The sequence below is a fragment of the Myxocyprinus asiaticus genome, chromosome 6 (genome assembly GCF_019703515.2).
Source record: "Myxocyprinus asiaticus isolate MX2 ecotype Aquarium Trade chromosome 6, UBuf_Myxa_2, whole genome shotgun sequence".
NCBI lineage: Eukaryota > Metazoa > Chordata > Actinopteri > Cypriniformes > Catostomidae > Myxocyprinus > Myxocyprinus asiaticus.
The window spans coordinates 27,644,777-27,667,409 of NC_059349.1; the positions used below are offsets into that span (position 1 = coordinate 27,644,777).

The 22,633-nt window shown below is 40.6% G+C and overlaps 1 protein-coding gene across 8 annotated transcripts in view; it reads left to right on the forward strand.

Moving 5' to 3' along the window:
* LOC127442281 (TRAF2 and NCK-interacting protein kinase-like) overlaps window positions 1–22,633 on the forward strand; it is a 215,890-nt gene that overhangs the window by 163,562 nt on the left and 29,695 nt on the right. For 2 of the 8 annotated variants that reach the window (XM_051700171.1, XM_051700172.1), the window contains 7 exons: window positions 2,200–2,286; window positions 3,516–3,710; window positions 4,666–4,971; window positions 7,639–7,803; window positions 10,864–11,109; window positions 13,643–13,770; window positions 13,864–14,003. In XM_051700171.1, the coding sequence (XP_051556131.1) occupies window positions 2,200–2,286; window positions 3,516–3,710; window positions 4,666–4,971; window positions 7,639–7,803; window positions 10,864–11,109; window positions 13,643–13,770; window positions 13,864–14,003 (1,267 nt within the window). The remainder of the gene's footprint in view (window positions 1–2,199; window positions 2,287–3,515; window positions 3,711–4,665; window positions 4,972–7,638; window positions 7,804–10,863; window positions 11,110–13,642; window positions 13,771–13,863; window positions 14,004–22,633) is intronic. The other 6 variants (XM_051700175.1, XM_051700176.1, XM_051700173.1 and 3 more) reach the window with 3 other exon arrangements.

A 22,633-nucleotide genomic window follows, 5' to 3' on the forward strand; every position in this document is an offset into this window, starting at 1 on the left:
TTGTGTAATGAAATAATCTCCTCTATTAGCTTTTGAGACAACCTGTATTTACTTGAATTTTTTGCATAGAAATAATTTTTTTCTTACAACGCTAAACTTACATTTTAAAACTTAAGCGCCATTGCAGATTGATGACTTAATTTTGTTTTAAAACAATTTCTTGTGTAGCCTTACATATTTAAGAAACAGCTACATGCAATAGGGGTTGAATAATTATGGCTGTAATACATGGCTGTATTTTAAAAAAAATCCTGCTATTTAGAAATATTAGGTTATATATTCACACTATGACTCTGAATGTGTCACTCAACTGATATAGATATAAAGTTTAAAAAGCTTACCTTTGTAAATACTTACTATCTTGGGGGGGTTGAATAATTTCGATTGCAACTGTATATATAGTGTCTTAAATGCATTAACAATTTACACTTAAGTTTCTTGCCAATAAATCTTGATATGAATTGAATCAGCCCATTTGATCCTATTATTAAATAAGTCTATTGGAAAATGGCAGAACATTTTTCCCAACTTTTGATTACAATGTCCACATATTTTATGGCATGTAAACGTATACTTATGTATAAAAATTATACCTTTTAAAAATGTGTCAAATTAAATCTATTTGCAAAAAACTGAACATTTTAACATGTACATATTTAAGTAATTAGTAAATGATGAAAAAAAAATTCAAGTTCTTTGAGACAAAGTATTAAGTAAATATATTTATGATTTTATTTTAATGTTTGTTTGTAATGTACCATGATTAATCATGATTAATCACAAAAACTGCAATTAATTAGTTAAACATTTTTAATCGATTTACAGCCCTAATAAAAACAGAAGAAGTCTGGGCTATGTCCCAAGTAAATGTGTGTGTGTGTGTATGTTGCTTATGAGCCAGATGAGACACACAGGAAATGAGCGCACATCACAACTGCCATTCTCTCTATCTGCCCCATGCTGATTGATCATCTAACATGCTTAACTGCAATGTGTGTGTGTGTGCCCACATGACCTTTAACTGTGCTGCCAAAAACCCCAACCCCCAATCCCCCTCTCATGATGTTTGAAGGGATTGTTGAGTCACTGGTCACTCCGCTCTGACACCCCCCACCCACACACACAGCGTTCCTGCTGAAAAGATTTTTCCATCATCCTCATCTCACAGTTTAATGGGTTTGCTCTGGAGGACAAGCAGTAATACTTCTCTCTCTCTGCTTTCACTCCCACCTTCACTCTTTTGTTCTCTCAGAATCAGTCTTTCAAGTGGGGAAAAACTCCCAGATCACTTGCGCTCTCTATCTCTTTCTTTTCTCTATCGCTCTGTCTCAATTTTTAATTTCAAAGTATTTTATTGGCCTGATTGTGTTTAACATAAAATATTGCCAAAGCATCAATACAGACAATGAGTGATGAGTAACGAGTATTTGTCTGTCTGTCTGTCTGTCTGTTCCTCATTTTATGTATCTGTCTTAAGGGCTGAACGATTAATTGCAGTATGACATTGTGCAATTATCAAACCGCAAGAGCTGCGATTTAATTAAATAAATATATAGTCTGCATGTGCTGCTTTCTGCGCACCTCTCTGTAGTGGATTACACATACTCAAAGCACATAACATGACATTACACCAGGGTTTTGTGGACAGAATAGTGAATGAGAGCATTTCTCTGCAGTAATAGGCCATTGTCAACTGAACTACAAACAAACGTCTTTCTTCAATGTTCTGTCAAAATAAAGGTTTTACTGAAATAAAGGCTTATGGGTTTAACCGGACCTCATACAAGTGTAAATTAGTGCATGAAATTAGTAAATTAATATGCTACTATTTTAAAATAATAAGAAGAATATTATACAAAAATATATTTCCAAAATAATGGTGAAAAGTGGGCTGGGACTCTATCACAAAGTGGATAAAAACAGGTACACAATAATCACAATTAGATTTTTTTTGTCCAAATCATTTAGCCCTATCTGTCATTCTAGCTGTCTGTCTGTTGTTCTGTCTGTCTGTCTGTTGTTTTATCTATCTGTCATTCTGTCTGTTCTGTCGATCCATCATTGTAACATTTAATCATTCTTTTTTTTATCTATCTATCAAACTTTTTGACTTCTGTAACATCCTCCTATCACACTTTCACTCTGAATCCTGTATAAACTGCAATGCTTTCTCTGTCTGGTGTTGATTTTGGGCTATAGGAGTATATCCGTCGTCAGTTGGAGGAGGAACAGAGGCAGCTTGAGATCCTGCAGCAGCAACTCTTGCAAGAGCAGGCTCTCCTACTGGTAACACAGAGAAGAGACTTGCCCCGCTGCACCCCTGAACCCTGTCCTCTTCCTGTCCCGAATCCTCCCCTGTCCTCCCACACACATACCCCTGCCTGACCCAAATCGTATCATTCTGTTGTGTGATGTTTGTGTGGTTATTCTTATGGTTGTGCCAATACAATGATTCCATCATGATTCCAATTTTGTTTTATGTTTTGATACGATGAAAGCATTGTTTTGCTTGTATTTATACCTAGACTATGTTTTACTAGCACAATGCAATTGAAAGAACAAGAATGTAGATGTTTTAAGTGGTACCAGAGTGAAGACAGGAAATTGTAGGGGAGAGGGGGAGGAATGGGATAGGGACAAGTTGCAGGCCAGACTCATACCTGAATAACCTATCTGAGCACCATGGCACCAACTTGTCAGGTGCAAAATCACAAACAAAATCACTAACCTCTGTGCCACATCTCTGAATAGAATGCCATTTTAAATACAATCCAATACCATGTTGTGGCAATCTACTGCCAAATTTCAGGTCATTCACTAATAACATATTCATCTAGATTTGTCCAATAGTTTTTTATTTGTTCCTGTAAAGTGCTTTGATGCATTTTAAGTGAAACTATGATAGGTACAACACACTGAAGCAGGAATTCCCTTCCAGAGTTGGAGAGTTTTGCAGTTCTAAAGAGGCCAGAAAGAAGCAATAAAACTTGCTTTTCACTGAAGCCACTAGGGAGAGCGAGAAATAGAGAAGGGGGAGAGTGATAAAGGAGTGAAAAACTGCACTGAAGGTTATATTTTCTAGGTAGCTTTGTTCTTTAGCTTCAAACTTAACTGAGAAAGTCATAGATGTAAAGGAAAGTGGTACTTGCCTCTTTTTCATCTGTGGCTACAGTAGCACTCTCCCAGATCTGTGCCACACAGGCAGAGCAAATGCCTGGAACTGGATGGTGGCACACATCTGACTGTGTGTAGTGCTGTAATTATGACTTATACAGTAGATCAGGAGCAGAATGTTATTCTCTGCCTGTTTGTTTTGAGCTATAAACTTCTACCCCTTAAACGATCCAGCATGTGCATGTTTTGCATGTGTATGTGTGTCGGTATACAGCCGAGCATGTGCCAAGTGTTATTGTTCTTTTGTGGTATTGTATTTCAATCCATTACTGCATGGCCCTTGTGTGGAGTCTCAGAATAGCTATTAAAGGGTCTCTCTTTTTTTCACTCTTTGTCTTCAGGAGTACAAACGTAAACAGCTGGAGGAACAGAGACAGGCGGAGAGATTACAAAGACAGCTGCAGCAAGAGAGGGCGTACCTCGTCTCTCTCCAACAGCAACAACAACAGCAAGACTCAAGACCTCCAGATAAGAAGCAACTCTACCATTACAAAGATGCCGTCAACCCCAGCGACAAGCCAGCCTGGGCCAAAGAGGTAACACAGCTGATTCCAAAATACTCATTAATTCTCGTCAGTTGCATTTGTTTGTTCTTTATTTCAGCATTGCAGGGCTGCCTAATGCTGCAGTAATATTATGTATTCCAGCACACTTTTTAGGGGTCATAGGCTCATTGAAGTCGGTCTGGGAACTCCAAAAGTCCAACACAGTGGATCCAGATTGAACCAGATGAAGTTGGACAGATTAACACTTTATTTTTGTCCTAGCATATCAGCAAAATGGCCACCAGAAACTTCAGTCAAATTAGAACACAATATGACTTAAGGAAACAGTATTACAGGGTTTCCACAGAAAACTTTATAAAATTGTGATTTCCAGGCCTGAGAAAAATTATTTTCTTTTTTCTGTGAATTACAAAAAGAGACATTCAGCAGAATTTTAGCCTCAGTCACCTTTCGATATTATTGTATAGATAGATACAATGAAATTGAATGGTGACTAAGGCTGACAGTCCCTAATATTCTGCCTAACATCTCATTTTGTTTTAGTAAGTCATAAGTTTAAAACAATATCAGCTTGAGTAAATAGTTACATGTTATAAACAGATGTGGCTTATTTGTCACTTTTTTTTTATTAAACATAAACAGAATATGGAAAACTGTTACACACAGTTACTTAAAGCTGATGCTCCCAATTAAAAGAAGCCCAAATACAACGTGATCCGATGTGTGCGACTTGGCGTACTGAGCGGTGGAATAGGAATTCGGCTGCTACCCAGTCCTAAAGGCCATCACATGCAGGATCTATCAGTGCAGTTTATACACTGTTGTACTTTATATTGGTAAAATAGGGTTTGTTACATGACTGGAGCTCTTTCTTTTGATCTACATTTGCTGCTCTAGTTTTGCCTTTGCTTTCCTAAGGATTTCATTTTGTCTTGTCTGACCAACTTATGTGTGTTGACCAAAACCTCTTGACTCACTGTTTCAGGTCCAAGGCCGGCCCCTGAAACAGATCAACCAACCAATCAACAACAAGCCTTCCTCATCCCCTTCCAGTCAGCCGAACACCCCTCGCCGGACCCCCTCCGCCCCCGCTAACCAGCTTCCCCTAATTCGCGAACAGGTCACACATCATTTACAACATCGGAGGCTGTCCGCACAGCCCTCCATCCAGATCTCAGGCCAGCGAGACAGTCGAGAGAACATAGGTCAGCAGGTCCGTCAGCTCAGGGCCTCCCAAAAGGCTGGGCTGGAGGCCCGCGGACGCAAGCCCAACCCTGCAATCACTAAAGCGGTTAGTTTTGATAACCCGGCCTGTGCCAGGTTGAAGCCCCGCAACACCTCTGTCTCACCTTGCCGTAGGATAGATGTAAATTATGATGAGGAGCTGGTCCCAAGATTTTCTGTTAGCCAAGAGTACCTGATCACAGAGGAGTGTGAGCTGTCCAAATCAGCCCCAGAGAGCTCCCTCCGAGAACGAAAGGCCAGAGAGCAACTCTTGGCTCTACCACAATGGCATTGGGCCCTGCCTCTTGTAACATTTAATTCGGAAGATTCCGTTTATGTGTGTCAAAGCTCCTCTGCTCTCGATCTGTCTTTATCCGCCCCAACGGACCTTCTCAGGCAGAGTTTTAACCAGCCCATTTGGCGCTCCAAATCTTGTGGGCAGGAGGGCTTCTTTAACGTCGGTCTAAAGCCCCCTAAAAAGTCCAAAATTGCTGAGCCGCTTCGCTCTGTATTGAATTGGATTGGGATTTCTCCTCGCAGCTCACCCAAAGGCAGCCCTTCCTCTTCTAGGTCTTCGTCCCCCAGTAGCCGCCGCAACTCCACCTCCCTCTTTTCCCCTGTAGTCTCCCCATTATCTCCCCCCAACATGATGACGATCAGGTCCCTTGTTAAATGAGGTGGTCTGCAATAATTGTAAATAGATGTAAATAGCTTTATACTGCCACGATTCTTTTTGAAAATGTTTTAATCATTTGCTCTATTTATCCTTAAATAACATAATGGCATAATTTCACTGCTGTAGAGCTGGTTTAGTTTGGCCACTGATCAGTGATATTACAGACAGTATGTACCACATATAATGCTTCAGAGTGGAATAAAGTGTTTAAAAAGATTGGATGTATTATAAATGTGTTTTTTAAAAACTTAAAATGAAGTAATTTCATTTTTAGCCATACCCTAAAACAAACCATAAAACAAACACAGATTTGTCATGAAAGTATATTCATTAGCAGCAAACAGCTATACACCCTCCATGATTTTTTAGCCCCTCCCATGCCCATCCTATTGGCTCTTACTCATCAGTGACATCATTCAGGCCCCTCTGTCATTTGTCTGGTGCTGACCTGATTCTCAGCCCCATCAGATGGCCCACCACACTGTCTGGATGCCTTCTGGGTTTGTGTAAGCTTTAGCTATTGATTCAATCCAGTCCATTGCTGGGTAATTCTGGGTGCATCGCCTTTTGGTGATGGAGCTCTTTTCTCTCTCTCGCAACTTGACATGTGTTGAACTTCTCCAATAATATTAGACAAAGAAATGAGACTATGTTTGGGAAATGTAAAAAAATAGCACAATGGTCTAAAATAACCTTAGTTCATCAGCTCTGACAAACATACAGTCAGGGTCCAAACGTTTTGCCACACCTGCCAATGGCGAGTGAATTGAGAATTTTTCAGCCATAAATATTTCTTACTGGCCAAGAATCTGTATTGTGAATTTGTTTAAATATATATATTTTGTCCTCATGACAATGGGATTATATAGCTGTTTTTTCCTTATACTGTATACTTGGATGTTTTTTTTTCTGACATTTTTTCAATTCTTACAGTTTGATTCAAACAATTTATGTTTCAGTTCCTTTTAAATTTGCCATTCACTGGCAAGTAACTTCATTTTATTTACCTGCCAAAGCCAATTTTACTTGCATTTTGCACTTAGTGAGCATTAATTTTGGACCCTGCATACAACATTGTGTGTTTATACATTGGGAAGTGTTCAGTTTTCTGTATTGCAAGAAAGCACTTCTTGCAAACAACTTCTGGAAAGCTGAATCGATTCCTAAATTTATCTTAGACTAACAATAAAAGTAAAACATATTAACAATAAAAGACAAAAAAAAAAAAAAAAAACTTGGCAACCAATATAGTCATAATTAGTCAGTCATACTTAACCACACTTTAATACAACCAATGACAAGTCGTCTACTTGCCATTAAGAATGTGGTTTAATTAACCTAAATTTTGATTGTAGATATAGTGGAATCATGCCTCTGATCAAACATCTCTACACTAACCTCTGATTCCTGTTCAAATTTGACAAGTTTCTTCCCCTTTAATGTCTACAGTAGGATTCTGCATCTCTGAAACTCTGGGATGGTTAACAAATTTCTCTCCTTAGCTTCTGTTCTTCTGAAAGGATCTGTTGGTGCAAAAAGAAGCCCTCAAGTTGTGAGACACAGAAAGAAGAGAACAGTACTTAACATATTAGATATTCTGACAGTCACACATTCCACATCTCATGAATACAGATACAAGTTTATACAAAAGTTTGTGATAACCTTGATTGCACCACAAATTGCTTAGAAATTCGATAGGAACGCAAATCGTGTTTCATCAAGTTGAAAGACATTTACCAAGCAGCATCTCACATCTTTTTCTATTGCCAAAGCAGATTCTTTATTCACTGAACTTAATTGGAATTTTAGCTATCTTTTTACGTACTGAAAGGTTATAAATCTTTCTGTCAGCTCTGTTCTTATAGGGGCCTTTAGATGGTGCTGGTCTGCTCTAACCGATCGTTGTATGAATGACCTGATCAACATGCAACTGCTAATTCAGCCTAATGTAGTATACCTAATAGTGCTTTTCTTTTTCAGATGATGTCATAGTTTCTAATGATTAACTTCACAAGTAGGATCTGCTGAAATGTTTCTATCATTTTATCATTCATGAAGGTTGAGGAGCGCTCCAAACTCAACCGCCAAAGCTCTCCGGCCCTGCAGCATAAAGTGGCCAATCATATCTCCGACCCTTCTCTTCCGCCACGTTCAGAATCCTTTAGTAGTGGGGGTATGCAGCCAGCACGGACTCCTCCTATGCACCGTCCTGTGGAGCCACAGGTACTGTACAACTTCATTTAGCTGTTTGGTCCAAGCACTCATTTTTTATTTATTGTGGTAAATGTGGGCAAGGCTAGACTTTGCCTCATTAAAATATGACACATTGTCTGTTGCCTTACTCCACCATACTGATTACTATATTTGTGACCGCCAGAGATATAGGCTGTGAGATATAGTGAGAGACCTAAGGAGGCAGTGTTGTAAGGCATTGTAGGTATGCTCCTGATGTGAAAGCTGTTCCAAAAGGTAGTCATGATAATTTTGCTGGCCTCTGAGTTGCCTTGCTCAAGCTTGGTAAAAAAAATAAGTACAAGAAAATGTTGATTTATAATAAACTTACTTTTCAATATAATGAAATGCATCTATAAATAGCAGTTCAGTGTCATAAAATATTTTGCCCAGTATTTGTGAGTGCTATGTATTTTTATACTTATTAGAGTATTGTCCCATTAGCTTAGCAGCATGCTAACATTAAACTCTTTTGAAATCAATTGCAAGATGAGTCTTCACTGCAGGGAGGCTGCCTATGCAGAGTGTTCCAAATCACTCACCTATGAGGTTCCATGATACTGTTTTTCAGTTGTTTTATATGTAAACATACACTAGATGGGCATCTTTACATGTACATTTAATTCATTTAGCAGATGCTTTCATCCAAAGCAACTTACAAATTAGGAATACAGCAAAAACAATTCATCATAAGGAGGCAATAAAATGAGAAGTGCTGCAATAAAAAGTTTCAAATTGCTGAGAGAAGTACAAGTATGGAGGATGGTAAGAGACAGTGGTGAAAGAGTGGAGTAATAATTTTTTTTCTATGAAGAAGGATTGTCAAGTGCTCACAAAATATATGTGTCTGTTAGATGTTTCTTGAAAATAGTTAGAGAATCAGCTGCTTGGATGGAGTTAGGAAGGTCGTTACAGGAAGGAACGGTGGAAGTGAAAGTCAGAGAAAGCTATTTTGTGCCTCTGTAAGATAGCACCATGAGGTACCATTCACCTTCCGATTGCAAACTTTTGGAGGTCACATAGACTTAAAATAGTGAGTGTAGAAAGGGGGGCACGGAACCAGTGGCTTTTCTGTAAGCGAACATCAATGCCTTGAACTTGATGTGAGCAAATATTGGCAGCCAGTGCAGTTTGATGAAGAGAGACGTTGCATGTGCTCTCTTGAGGTGGTTGAAAACCAAATGTGCTGCTGTGTTCTGGATTAATTGCAGAGGTTTGACAGTACATGCAGGAAGTCCTGCCAAAAGATCATTGCAGTAGTCCTGTCTAGATATGACAAGAGCTTGGACAAGACGTTGTGTATCATGACAAGAAGTTGTGTAGCATGTTATGTAGTCTTTGGAAAAGTTCATTTATTTCAGTAATTCAACTCAAATTGTGAAACTCGTGTATTAAATAAATTCAATGCACACAGACTGAAGTAGTTTAAGTCTTTGGTTCTTTTAATTGTGATGATTTTGGCTCACATTTAACAAAAACCCACCAATTCACTATCTCAAAAAATTAGAATACATCATAAGACCAATAAAAAAAAACATTTTTAGTGAATTGTTGGCCTTCTGGAAAGTATGTTCATTTACTGTATATGTACTCAATACTTGGTAGGGGCTCCTTTTGCTTTAATTACCGCCTCAATTCGGCGTGGCATGGAGGTGATCAGTTTGTGGCACTGCTGAGGTGGTATGGAAGCCCAGGTTTCTTTGACAGTGGCCTTCAGCTCATCTGCATTTTTTGGTCTCTTGTTTCTCATTTTCCTCTTGACAATACCCCATAGATTCTCTATGGGGTTCAGGTCTGGTGAGTTTGCTGGCCAGTCAAGCACACCAACACCATGGTCATTTAACCAACTTTTGGTGCTTTTGGCAGTGTGGGCAGATGCCAAATCCTGCTGGAAAATGAAATCAGCATCTTTAAAAAGCTGGTCAGCAGAAGGAAGCATGAACTGCTCCAAAATTTCTTGGTAAATGGGTGCAGTGACTTTGGTTTTCAAAAAACACAATGGACCAACACCAGCAGATGACATTGCACCCCAAATCATCACAGACTGTGGAAACTTAACACTGGACTTCAAGCAACTTGGGCTATGAGCTTCTCCACCCTTCCTCCAGACTCTAGGACCTTGGTTTCCAAATGAAATACAAAACTTGCTCTCATCTGAAAAGAGGACTTTGGACCACTGGGCAACAGTCCAGTTCTTCTTCTCCTTAGCCCAGGTAAGACGCCTCTGACGTTGTCTGTGGTTCAGGAGTGGCTTAACAAGAGGAATACGACAACTGTAGCCAAATTCCTTGACATGTCTGTGTGTGGTGGCTCTTGATGCCTTGACCCCAGCCTCAGTCCATTCCTTGTGAAGTTCACCCAAATTCTTGAATCGATTTTGCTTGACAATCATAAGGCAGCGGTTCTCTCGGTTGGTTGTGCATCTTTTTCTTCAACACTTTTTCCTTCCACTCAACTTTCTGTAGCATGCTTGGATACAGCACTCTGTGAACAGCCAGCTTCTTTGGCAATGAATGTTTGTGGCTTACCCTCCTTGTGAAGGGTGTCAATGATTGTCTTCTGGACAACTGTCAGATCAGCAGTCTTCCCCATGATTTTGTAGCCTAGTGAACCAAACTGAGAGACCATTTTGAAGGCTCAGGAAACCTTTGCAGGTGTTTTGAGTTGATTAGCTGATTGGCATGTCAAAATATTCTAATTTTTTGAGATAGTGAATTGGTGGGTTTTTGTTAAATGTGAGCCAAAATCATCACAATTAAAAGAACCAAAGACTTAAACTACTTCAGTCTGTGTGCATTGAATTTATTTAATATACGAGTTTCACAATTTGAGTTGAATTACTGAAATAAATGAACTTTTCCACGACATTCTAATTTATTGAGATGCACCTGTATATGCTGTGATAAGTTTATAGGAATTTCAAGTTTTAAAAACATGTCTTGAGACATCTGTGTTCTGTTCTAGTTGTTGTGATTTGTTTAGCTTTTAGAACAGAGCTATATTATTATTATTATTACCATCTAATCATTGGTTGCAATTTCATCCTCTCAGATGGCTCATTTGGTTCCTGTGAGGTCCCACAGCTCCTCACTGTCAGTCTCTCAGTCTTTGCATGACCAATCTGCCAAGGGCGTTTCAGCCTTCCAGGAGAGCCTGGTGTCCCATCGGCCTGAGATGCCACGCCAGAACTCCGACCCGACTTCAGAGGTGCCCCCTGCGACCCCTCGCGCACCCAGCCGTGAGGAGAAATTTGACCGCAGTTCCCCCTGGCTGAGGGAAGAGGACATTCCTCCCAAGGTCAGAACAACAGCAGTGAACTTAAGGGTGCACAAAGTATTATTTTTTTATGTTTTACACCTGAAGCAATGAGTAGCACTTTTGAAAAATGTGTTTAAAACGATATACAATCACATGAGATGAACACTCCTTAAAATCAGGGTCCTAGAAAAAGCTGCTGATGGTGGCTGCCATGTTGAAATTACATGTCCAGCCAAGTCTTGCAAGTTGATTGAGTTATTAAGAACAAATATCAGAGGAACTTACCTCAAACCCCAACATTTTCCAGAAAACATCAACGTCATTCCACTGTCGATCATCTCAATAGCAGTTCTTTTCATTCCTCACAATGGCAATAGCAGTGCTTACTGAGTGCACCTTTAATATTAAGAATTTAAATTCACAGGGTTTGCCTGTGTAGCTCAGTGAGTATTGATGCTCACTGGTCTCCAGTGAGGTCTCCTAAGCAACCAAATTGGCCCGGTTGTTAGTGAGGGTAGTCACATGGGGTAACCTCCTCGTGGTCGCGATTAGGGGTTCTCACTCTAAGTGGGGTGCGTGGTAAGTTGTGCGTGGATTGCGGAGGGTAGCATAAGCCTCCACATGCTGTGTGTCTCCGCGGTGTCATGCACAGCGAGCCACATGATAAAATGCGCGGATTGACTGTCTCAGAAGCAGAGGCAACTGAGACTTGTCCTCCGCCACCCGGATTGAGGTGAGTAACCGCACCACCACAAGGACCTACTAAGCAGTGGGAAATGGGCATTTCAAATTGGGAGAAAAGGGGATCAAAAAAATACAAAAAAAAAGATTCATACAGGTGCATCTCAATAAATTAGAATGTCGTGGAAAAGTTACTGAAATAAATGAATTCAACTCAAATTGTGAAACTCGTGTATTAAATAAATTCAATGCACACAGACTGAAGTAGTTTAAGTCTTTGGTTCTTTTAATTGTGATGATTTTGGCTCACATTTAACAAAAACCCACCAATTCACTATCTCAAAAAATTTGAATATGGTGACATGCCAATCAGCTAATCAACTCAAAACACCTGCAAAGGTTTCCTGAGCCTTCAAAATGGTCTCTCAGTTTGGTTCACTAGGCTACACAATCATGGGGAAGACTGCTGATCTGACAGTTGTCCAGAAGACAATCACTGACACCCTTCACAAGGAGGGTAAGCCACAAACATTCATTGCCAAAGAAGCTGGCTGTTCACAGAGTGCTGTATCCAAGCATGTTAACAGAAAGTTGAGTGGAAGGAAAAAGTGTGGAAGAAAAAGATGCACAACCAACTGAGAGAACCACAGCCTTATGAGGATTGTCAAGCAAAATCGATTCAAGAATTTGGGTGAACTTCACAAGGAATGGACTGAGGCTGGGGTCAAGGCATCAAGAGCCACCACACACAGACGTGTCAAGGAATTTGGCTACAGTTGTCGTATTCCTCTTGTTAAGCCACTCCTGAACCACAGACAACGTCAGAGGCGTCTTACCTGGGCCAAGGAGAAGAAGAACTGGACTGTTGCCCAGTGGTCCCAAGTCCTCTTTTCAGATGAGAGCAAGTTTTGTATTTCATTTGGAAACCAAGGTCCTAGACTCTGGAGGAAGGGTGGAGAAGCTCATAGCCCAAGTTGCTTGAAGTCCAGTGTTAAGTTTCCACAGTCTGTGATGATTTGGGATGCAATGTCATCTGCTGGTGTTGGTCCATTGTGTTTTTTGAAAACCAAAGTCACTGCACCCGTTTACCAAGAAATTTTGGAGCACTTCATGCTTCCTTCTGCTGACCAGCTTTTTAAAGATGCTGATTTCATTTTCCAGCAGGATTTGGCACCTGCCCACACTGCCAAAAGCACCAAAAGTTGGTTAAATGACCATGGTGTTGGTGTGCTTGACTGGCCAGCAAACTCACCAGACCTGAACCCCATAGAGAATCTATGGGGTATTGTCAAGAGGAAAATGAGAAACAAGAGACCAAAAAATGCAGATGAGCTGAAGGCCACTGTCAAAGAAACCTGGGCTTCCATACCACCTCAGCAGTGCCACAAACTGATCACCTCCATGCCACGCCGAATTGAGGCAGTAATTAAAGCAAAAGGAGCCCCTACCAAGTATTGAGTACATATACAGTAAATGAACATATTTTCCAGAAGGCCAACAATTCACTAAAAATGTTTATTTATTGGTCTTATGATGTATTCTAATTTTTTGAGATAGTGAATTGGTGGGTTTTTGTTAAATGTGAGCCAAAATCATCACAATTAAAAGAACCAAAGACTTAAACTACTTCAGTCTGTGTGCATTGAATTTATTTAATACACAAGTTTCACAATTTGAGTTGAATTACTGAAATAAATGAACTTTTCCACGACATTCTAATTTATTGAGATGCACCTGTATGTAGAACCAGACGAGATACCCAAAAGTGCAATCTTGGATATCTCAAAAAGTCATGCTTTCATTCTTTGTCTTGGAAGGGGATGGATTTTTGGCAATCATGCTATTATCCCGTATCTCTCTGACATTTGGTCATTTGTGCTTTTGATTAAAGTTGTCCGGTACTACCCAGGTGCCTCAGCGGATCACCTCTATCTCCCCAGCTCTGGTGAGGAAGAACTCTCCAGGGAATGGAGAATCAGGTGGAGGGAGGAGAGCAGCTCCTCAGCTCATACGCACCAGGTGAGCACTCTACCAGATCACAAGCTGTTTGTGTTGCTGTGTGTTGGTGTGTGACTATCTGTTGACTTTATCTTTCTGTGTTGAACTATGAAGTAATCCTGACCTGAGGCGGACGGAGTTGTCTCTGGACATGGCTCTGCAGAGAACCAGCAGTAACAGCTCGTCCAGTTCCAGCACACCCAGCTCTCAGGGTGGCTCCCATCTGGGATCCAGTGAGAGGAACCAGTCTAGAGGCAAGGCCCTCAGGCTTTTCAATGCGAGTAGTGCTCTGTATGTCTTTTGTCCTCTTATTTCAATGGAAAAGAACCCAAAAAAGTTTGTGCCATTAATCCAGTGTGATGTTATTTAGGTAAGTTTCTATAAATACATTGACATTAACTTACTTGCTCAGCAAGCTTGCTCAGTCTGACACTTGCTAGTTAGAACACAACAGCACACAAAATAAAGCTTGCGTAGCTAGAAGTGTCTGTGTTTACTTAATTGCGTAAGTAGTAACCTCCAAAGAGAGGTTGAGCACATCTCTGTTTAACATGCTTATTTAGAGTGTATTTTGGAGTCAGTGTAAATAGTCATGGTTTGCTTTGAGTGATTGGTGCGGATGTGGTCCTCCCCTGTAGATGGCTCAATCTGACATCCTCCACGGGACAGAAGGAGCTGGCACTCTTTCAAACTTCATCTTGGTTATTTTTGCGGAGCTCCTCCAGTCAAAAAAAAGTCCTTTTATTTATTTATTTATTTATTTATATATATATATATATATATATATATATATTTATATATATATATATATATATATATATATATATATATATATATATATATATATATATATATATATATATATATACATATATGTGTGTGTGTGTGTGTGTGTGTGTGTGTGTGTGTGTATACAGTTGAAGTCAGAAGTTTACATACACCTTAGCCAAATACATTTAAACTCAGTTTTTCACAATTCCTGACATTTAATCGTAGGAAACATTCCCTGTCTTAAATCAGTTAGGATCACTACTTTATTTGAAGAATGTGAAATGTCAAAATAATAGTAGAGAGAATGATTTATTTCAGCATTTATTTCTTTCATCACATTCCCAGTGGATCAGATGTTTATATACAATTTGTTTGTATTTGGTATATTGCCTTTAAATTGTTTAACTTGGGTCAAACATTTTGGGTAGCCTTCCACAAGCTTCTCACAATAAGTTGCTGGAATTTTGGCCCATTCCTCCAGACAGAACTGGTGTAACTCAGTAAGGTTTGTAGGCCTCCTTGTTCGCACATGCCTTTTCAGTTCTGCCCACAAATGTTCTATCAGATTGAGGTCAGAGCTTTGTGATGGCCACTCCAATACCTTGACTTTGTTGTCCTTAAGCCATTTTGCCACAACTTTGGAGGAATGCTTGGGGTCATTGTCCATTTGGAACACCCATTTGCGACCAATCTTTAACTTCCTGGCTGATGTCTTGAGATTTTGTTTCAGTATATCCACATCATTTTCCTTCCTCATGATGCCATCTATTTTGTGAAGTGCACCAGTCCCTCCTGCATCAAAGCACCCCTACAACATGATGCTGCCACCCCCATGCTTCAAGGTTAGGATGGCATTCTTCGGCTTGCAAGCCTCACCCTTTTTCCTCCAAATATAACGATAGTCATTATGGCTAAACAGTTCAATTTCTGTTTCATTAGACCAGGGGACATTTCTCCAGAAAGTAAGATCTTTGTCCCCATGTGCACTTGCAAACTGTAGTCTGGCTTTTTTATGGCAGTTTTGGAGCAGTGGCTTCTTCCTTGCTGAGCAGCCTTTCAGGTTATGTCAATATAGGACTTGTTTTACTGTGGATATAGATACTCGTCTACCTGTTTCCTCCAGCATCTTCACATGGTCCTTTACTGTTGTTCTGGGATTGATTTGCACTTTTCGCACCAAACTTCGTTCATCTCTAGGAGACAGAATGCATCTCCTCCCTGAGCGGTGTGATGGCTGCGTAGTCCCATGGTGTTTATACTTGCGTACTATTGTTTGTACAGATGAACTTGGTACCTTCAGGCATTTAAAAATTGCTCCGAAGGATGAAACAGATTTGTGGAGGTCCACAATTTTTTTTTCTGAGGTCTTGGCTGATTTCTTTTGATTTTCCCATGATGTCAAGCAAAGACACACTGAGTTTGAAGGTAGGCCTTAAAATACATCCACAGGCACACCTCCAATTCAGTACACCTCCTATCAGAAGCTAATTATCTAATTGACTAAAGGCTTGACATATTTTCTGGAATTTTCTAAGCTGCTGAAAGGCACGGTTAACTAAGTGTATGTAAACTTCTGACCCACTGGAATTGTGATATGGTCAATTAAAAGTGAAACTATCTGTCTGTAAGTAATTGTTGGAAAAATTACTCTTGTCATGCACAAAGTAGATATCCTAAATGACTTGCCAAAACTATAGTTTTCTAATATTAAATCTGTGGGGTGTTTAAAAAAAGAGCTTTAATAACTTCAACCTAAGTGCATGTAAACTTCTAACTTCAACTGTATGTATGTGTGTGTGTATATATACAGGTGCATCTCAATAAATTAGAATGTCGTGGAAAAGTTCATTTATTTCAGTAATTCAACTCAAATTGTGAAACTCGTGTATTAAATAAATTCAATGCACACAGACTGAAGTAGTTTAAGTCTTTGGTTCTTTTAATTGTGATGATTTTGGCTCACATTTAACAAAAACCCACCAATTCACTATCTCAAAAAATTAGAATATGGTGACATGCCAATCAGCTAATCAACTCAAAACACCTGCAAAGTTTTCCTGAGCCTTCAAAATGGTCTCTCAGTTTGGTTCACTAGGCTACACAATCATGGGGAAGACTGCTGATCTGACAGTTGTCCAGAAGACAATCATTGACACCCTTCACAAGGAGGGTAAGCCACAAACATTCATTGCCAAAGAAGCTGGCTGTTCACAGAGTGCTGTATCCAAGCATGTTAACAGAAAGTTGAGTGGAAGGAAAAAGTGTGGAAGAAAAAGATGCACAACCAACTGAGAGAACTGCAGCCTTATGAGGATTGTCAAGCAAAATCGATTCAAGTATTTGGGTGAACTTCACAAGGAATGGACTGAGGCTGGGGTCAAGGCATCAAGAGCCACCACACACAGACGTGTCAAGGAATTTGGCTACAGTTGTCGTATTCCTCTTGTTAAGCCACTCCTGAACCACAGACAACGTCAGAGGCGTCTTACCTGGGCTAAGGAGAAGAAGAACTGGACTGTTGCCCAGTGGTCCAAAGTCCTCTTTTCAGATGAGAGCAAGTTCTGTATTTCATTTGGAAACCAAGGTCCTAGAGTCTGGAGGAAGGGTGGAGAAGCTCATAGCTCAAGTTGCTTGAAGTCCAGTGTTAAGTTTCCACAGTCTGTGATGATTTGGGGTGCAATGTCATCTGCTGGTTTTGGTCCATTGTGTTTTTTGAAAACCAAAGTCACTGCACCCGTTTACCAAGAAATTTTGGAGCACTTCATGCTTCCTTCTGCTGACCAGCTTTTTAAAGATGCTGATTTCATTTTCCAGCAGGATTTGGCACCTGCCCACACTGCCAAAAGCACCAAAAGTTGGTTAAATGACCATGGTGTTGGTGTGCTTGACTGGCCAGCAAACTCACCAGACCTGAACCCCATAGAGAATCTATGGGGTATTGTCAAGAGGAAAATGAGAAACAAGAGACCAAAAAATGTAGATGAGCTGAAGGCCACTGTCAAAGAAACCTGGGCTTCCATACCACCTCAGCAGTGCCACAAACTGATCACCTCCATGCCACGCCGAATTGAGGCAGTAATTAAAGCAAAAGGAGCCCCTACCAAGTATTGAGTACATATACAGTAAATGAACATACTTTCCAGAAGGCCAACAATTCACTAAAAATGTTTTTTTTATTGGTCTTATGATGTATTCTAATTTGTTGAGATAGTGAATTGGTGGGTTTTTGTTAAATGTGAGCCAAAATCATCACAATTAAACGAACCAAAGACTTAAACTACTTCAGTCTGTGTGCACTGAATTTATATAATACACGAGTTTCACAATTTGAGTTGAATTACTGAAATAAATGAACTTTTCCACGACATTCTAATTTATTGAGATGCACCTGTATATAATATATATATATATATATATATATATATATACACACACACCAAAACAGTGCCAACCCGCATCTCAGAATAGCATTCTGAGATGATATTCTTCTCACCACAATTGTACAGAACGGTTATCTGAGTTACCGTAGACATTGTCAGTTTGACCCAGTCTGGCCATTCTCTGTTGACGTTTCTCATCAACAAGGTGTTTCCATCCGCAGAACTGCCCCTCACTGGATGTTTTTTGTTTCTGGCACCATTCAGAGTAAATTCTTTGTGTGAAAATCCCAGGAGATAAGCAGTTACAGAAGTACTCAAACCAGCCCGACTGGCACCAACAATCATCCATGCGATTATCTAATCAGCCAATTATGTGGCAGCAGTGCATAAAATAATGCAGATAAGGGTCAGGAGCTTCAGTTAATGTTCACATCAACCATCAGAATGGGGAAAAAATGTGATCTCAATGATCTGGACTGTGGCATGATTGTTGGTGCCAGATGGGCTGGTTTGAGTGTTTCTGTAACTGTTGATCTCCTGGAATTTTCATGCAAAACAGCCTGTAGAATTTATTCAGAATGGTGCCAAAAACAAAAAAACATCCAGTGAGTGGCAGTTCTGTGGACGGAAATGCCTTGTTGTTGAGAGAGGTCAACATAGAATGGCCAGACTGGTAGTGATGGGAAGTCCGATTCTTTTCCAAGAACCAGTTCTTTCGGACGGTTCGTTTCAATAAGCTGGTTCAAAAAAACGATTCACCAGTTAATTTACATCATCACGTAATGACGTCACTATATATAATGCTAATACGCCGGTGTCGTAGAATACATGCACAAACACATTTAATAAATCCATATGAAAGGGCATATTTCTGATTATAACATTTTAATTAAGTTATAATAATAAGGGTGTTTATTGTCATCAGTGTTTCATTCAGTGATCTTACAATACATCCTACTAAGCTGGAGAAGATTAGTTTCCAACATGACAACAAGTACTTCATCATACAAAATATGGAACCTGATACGGAAAATGAAGGGAAAAAACAACGGTCCTCAAATACAACACATCAAACAGTATGGCACACTCTTGACTTCAAAACAAGAAATTGCAAACATTCTAGCAAAAACTTTCGAAAACAATTCATCTATTGAGAACTGCCTTCCTGCTTTTCGAACTTTTCTTGCTAAACAAGAAAAAGAAAAGATTAACTTCTGCTCCAGTAAGAATTAAGCATCACAGAAGAATTACAGCGAGCCATTAAAAATCCCACGACACAGCTGTTGGAATGGATAAAATCCACTATAAATTTTTAAAGAATCTACCCCACCTTTCCCTGAAAATGCTCCTTAGAATTTTTAACTCCATCTGGATATCGGGAAAAATCCCATCTGCCTGGCATGAAGCAGAAATAATACCTATTCCAAAGCCAGGAAAAGACCATGACGACCCCATAAACTACCGCCCTATAGCTTTAACCAGTTGTTTATGCAAAACAATGGAGAGGATGGTCAATGATCGCCTGGTCTGGATACTGGAATCTAAACACCGCATAAGTAAAGCCCAGTGTGGTTTCAGGAAAGGTCGAAGCACTACAGATCACCTTATTTGTCTTGAAAGCTATATTCGTGAAAGAACACGTTGTAGCTGTCTTGACACGACATGGAAACATGGAGTTTTAAAAGATTTGTACCAAATGAATTTTAGAGGTCGACTGCCAGTCTTAATTGAAAGTTTTTTATCGAACATACTTTTTAGAGTTATAATAGCAAACACCTTGTCTAACCTACATAAACAAGGACTTGGAGTATCTCAGGGAAGTATCCTATCAGTAACTCTCTTCAGTATTAAAATAAATAGCATTGCAAAAGTCACTGGCTCTGATGTCCTCTGAAGTTTATATGTAGATGATACACTATATTGCCAAAAGTATTCGCTCACCCATCCAAATAATTGAATTCAGGTGTTCCAATCACTTCCATGGCCACAGGTGTATAAAATGAAGCACCTAGGCATGCAGACTGCTTCTACAAACATTTGTGAAAGAATGGGCCGCTCTCAGGAGCTCAGTGAATTCCAGCATGGTACTGTGATAGGATGCCACCTGTGCAACAAGTCCAGTCGTGAAATTTCCTCGCTACTAAATATTCCACAGTCAACTGTCAGTGGTATTATAACAAAGTGGAAGTGATTGGGAATGACAGCAACTCAGCCACGAAGTGGTAGGCCACGTAAAATGACAGAGCGTGGTCAGCGGATGCTGAGGCGCATAGTGCGCAGAGGTCGCCAACTTTCTGCAGAGTCAATCGCTACAGACCTCCAAAGTTCATGTGGCCTTCAGATTAGCTCAAGAACAGTGCGTAGAGAGCTTCATGGAATGGATTTCCATGGCCGAGCAGCTGCATCCAAGCCATACATCACCAAGTGCAATGCAAAGCGTCGGATGCAGTGGTGTAAAGCACGCCGCCACTGGACTCTAGAGCAGTGGAGATGCGTTCTCTGGAGTGACGAATCACACTTCTTCATCTGGCAATCTGATGGACGAGTCTGGGTTTGGTGGTTGCCAGGAGAACGGTACTTGTCTGACTGCATTGTGCCAACTGTGAAGTTTGGTGGAGGGGGGATTATGGTGTGGGGTTGTTTTTCAGGAGCTGGGCTTGGCCCCTTAGTTCCAGTGAAAGGAACTCTGAATGCTTCAGAATACCAAGAGATTTTGGACAATTCCATACTCCCAACTTTGTGGGAACAGTTTGGGGATGGCCCCTTCCTGTTCCAACATGACTGCGCACCAGTGCACAAAGCAAGGTCCATAAAGACATGGATGAGCGAGTTTGGTGTGGAAGAACTTGACTGGCCTGCACAGAGTCCTGACCTCAACCCGATAGAGCACCTTTGGGATGAATTAGAGCGAAGACTGTGAGTCAGGCCTTCTCGTCCAACATCAGTGTCTGACCTCACAAATGCGCTTCTGGAAGAATGGTCAAAAATTCCCATAAACACACTCCTAAACCTTGTGGAAAGCCTTCCCAGAAGAGTTGGAGCTGTTATAGCTGCAAAGGGTGGGCCGACATCATATTAAACCCTATGGATTAAGAATGGGATGTCACTTAAATTCATATGCGTCTAAAGGCAGATGAGTGAATACTTTTGGCAATATAGTGTATCTGCATTTGCTACAAGAGCAAGTACATGAATACTATTGAGCGAAATATCCAACTGAAGATAAACAAAATGCACTCCCGGTCAACACAGAATGGTTTCAAGTTCTCACAAACAAAAACCATCTGTATGCATATCTGTCAGCTTTGTTCACTACACAATGAACCAGAGCTGTTTATGGATGGAGTCCCCATTAAAGTTGTTAAAGAGAACAGGTTTGTTGGTATCACTTTTGACAACAAACTGTCTTTTATTCCTCATTAAATCACTAAAAAAGATGTTTTATAGCTATGAATGTTTTAAAGGTTTTATCCAAATCAAATGGGGAGCAGACAGCTCAACTCTCATGAACTTGTACAGAACCATGGTACGCTCAAAGCTGGACTATGGAAGTATCAGTTATGGATCAGCTAGGAAGTCATACATACGACTTTTGGACACTGTACACCACCAAGGTATACGACTAGCTTTTGGAGCCTACAGAACATCATCAATCCAAAGTCTCTATGTGGAAGCCACTGAACCTTCCTTGAAAATCAGATGCCTAAAGTTGGCCTTAAAATATGCAACGTCATGGTTACTTGTGTAACCTCCGTTCCCTAATTGAGGGAACGAGACATTGTGTCGATGTTGTGACACTAGGGGTCACTCTTGGGAGCCCGAGACACCTCTGGTCTTTGATAAAAGGCCAATGAAAATTGGCAAGTGGTATTTGCATGCCACTCCCCCAGACATACGGGTATAAAAGGATCTGGCGTACAACCACTCATTCAGGTTTTATGCTGAGGAGCAGAGACAAGGTCCGGCCATTTCAGCAGGTAGTTCAGCATTGTGGCAGGAGGGACACAATGTCTCGTTCCCTCCATCAGGGAACAGAGGTTACACAAGTAACCATGACGTTCCCTATTTGTCACTCACTCGACGTTGTGTCGTGTCATGTAGTGACACTAGGGGTCCCTATAAAAAACATAGCAACTGGCTGAACTGTGTTACGTGAACTGGCGGTGTGTGACGGGCAGACCACTGTATGCCTCGTAGCCAGCACACCAGGCCGACACGTAACCTCCCCCAACATAGTTATGAGTGTCGAACGGCCCTTTGGGGACAAGTCGACTACCAAAAAGATAGAGACAGGCTAGCCCAGTCATGGCCTCTTTTCCCCTTCTTTTTTTCCACTCCCTAAAAAGGGGGGACACCGTGGAGACCACACCTCGCCCAGAGAAAGGGGAGGATATTTAAGTGGAAAATACATCACATGGTCTTGCCGAACTATGTCGGAAGTATGTCATGTGGAGAAGTGTCATGGTAGGTCCTACCCAATGGGGGAGGAGTAACTACAAACATGGAGACTGTGGCAGAGGGGCCTCTGCCCAAGGAAGACGCAGTTTGCCAACAGGGAAATGAATTAGCGGAAGATATACATCGCATGGAGTTGCGTACAGGGAACCGCCACATACGGAGCACCTACCCCAGAACAGGGCTTTTAGTTAGCACGTGTACTGGGCCAGCAGCGAGTCTCTTCAAAAACTCGACTGCCACAGGGCTCGGAGGAAGTCAACCAGGGAACATAGTTT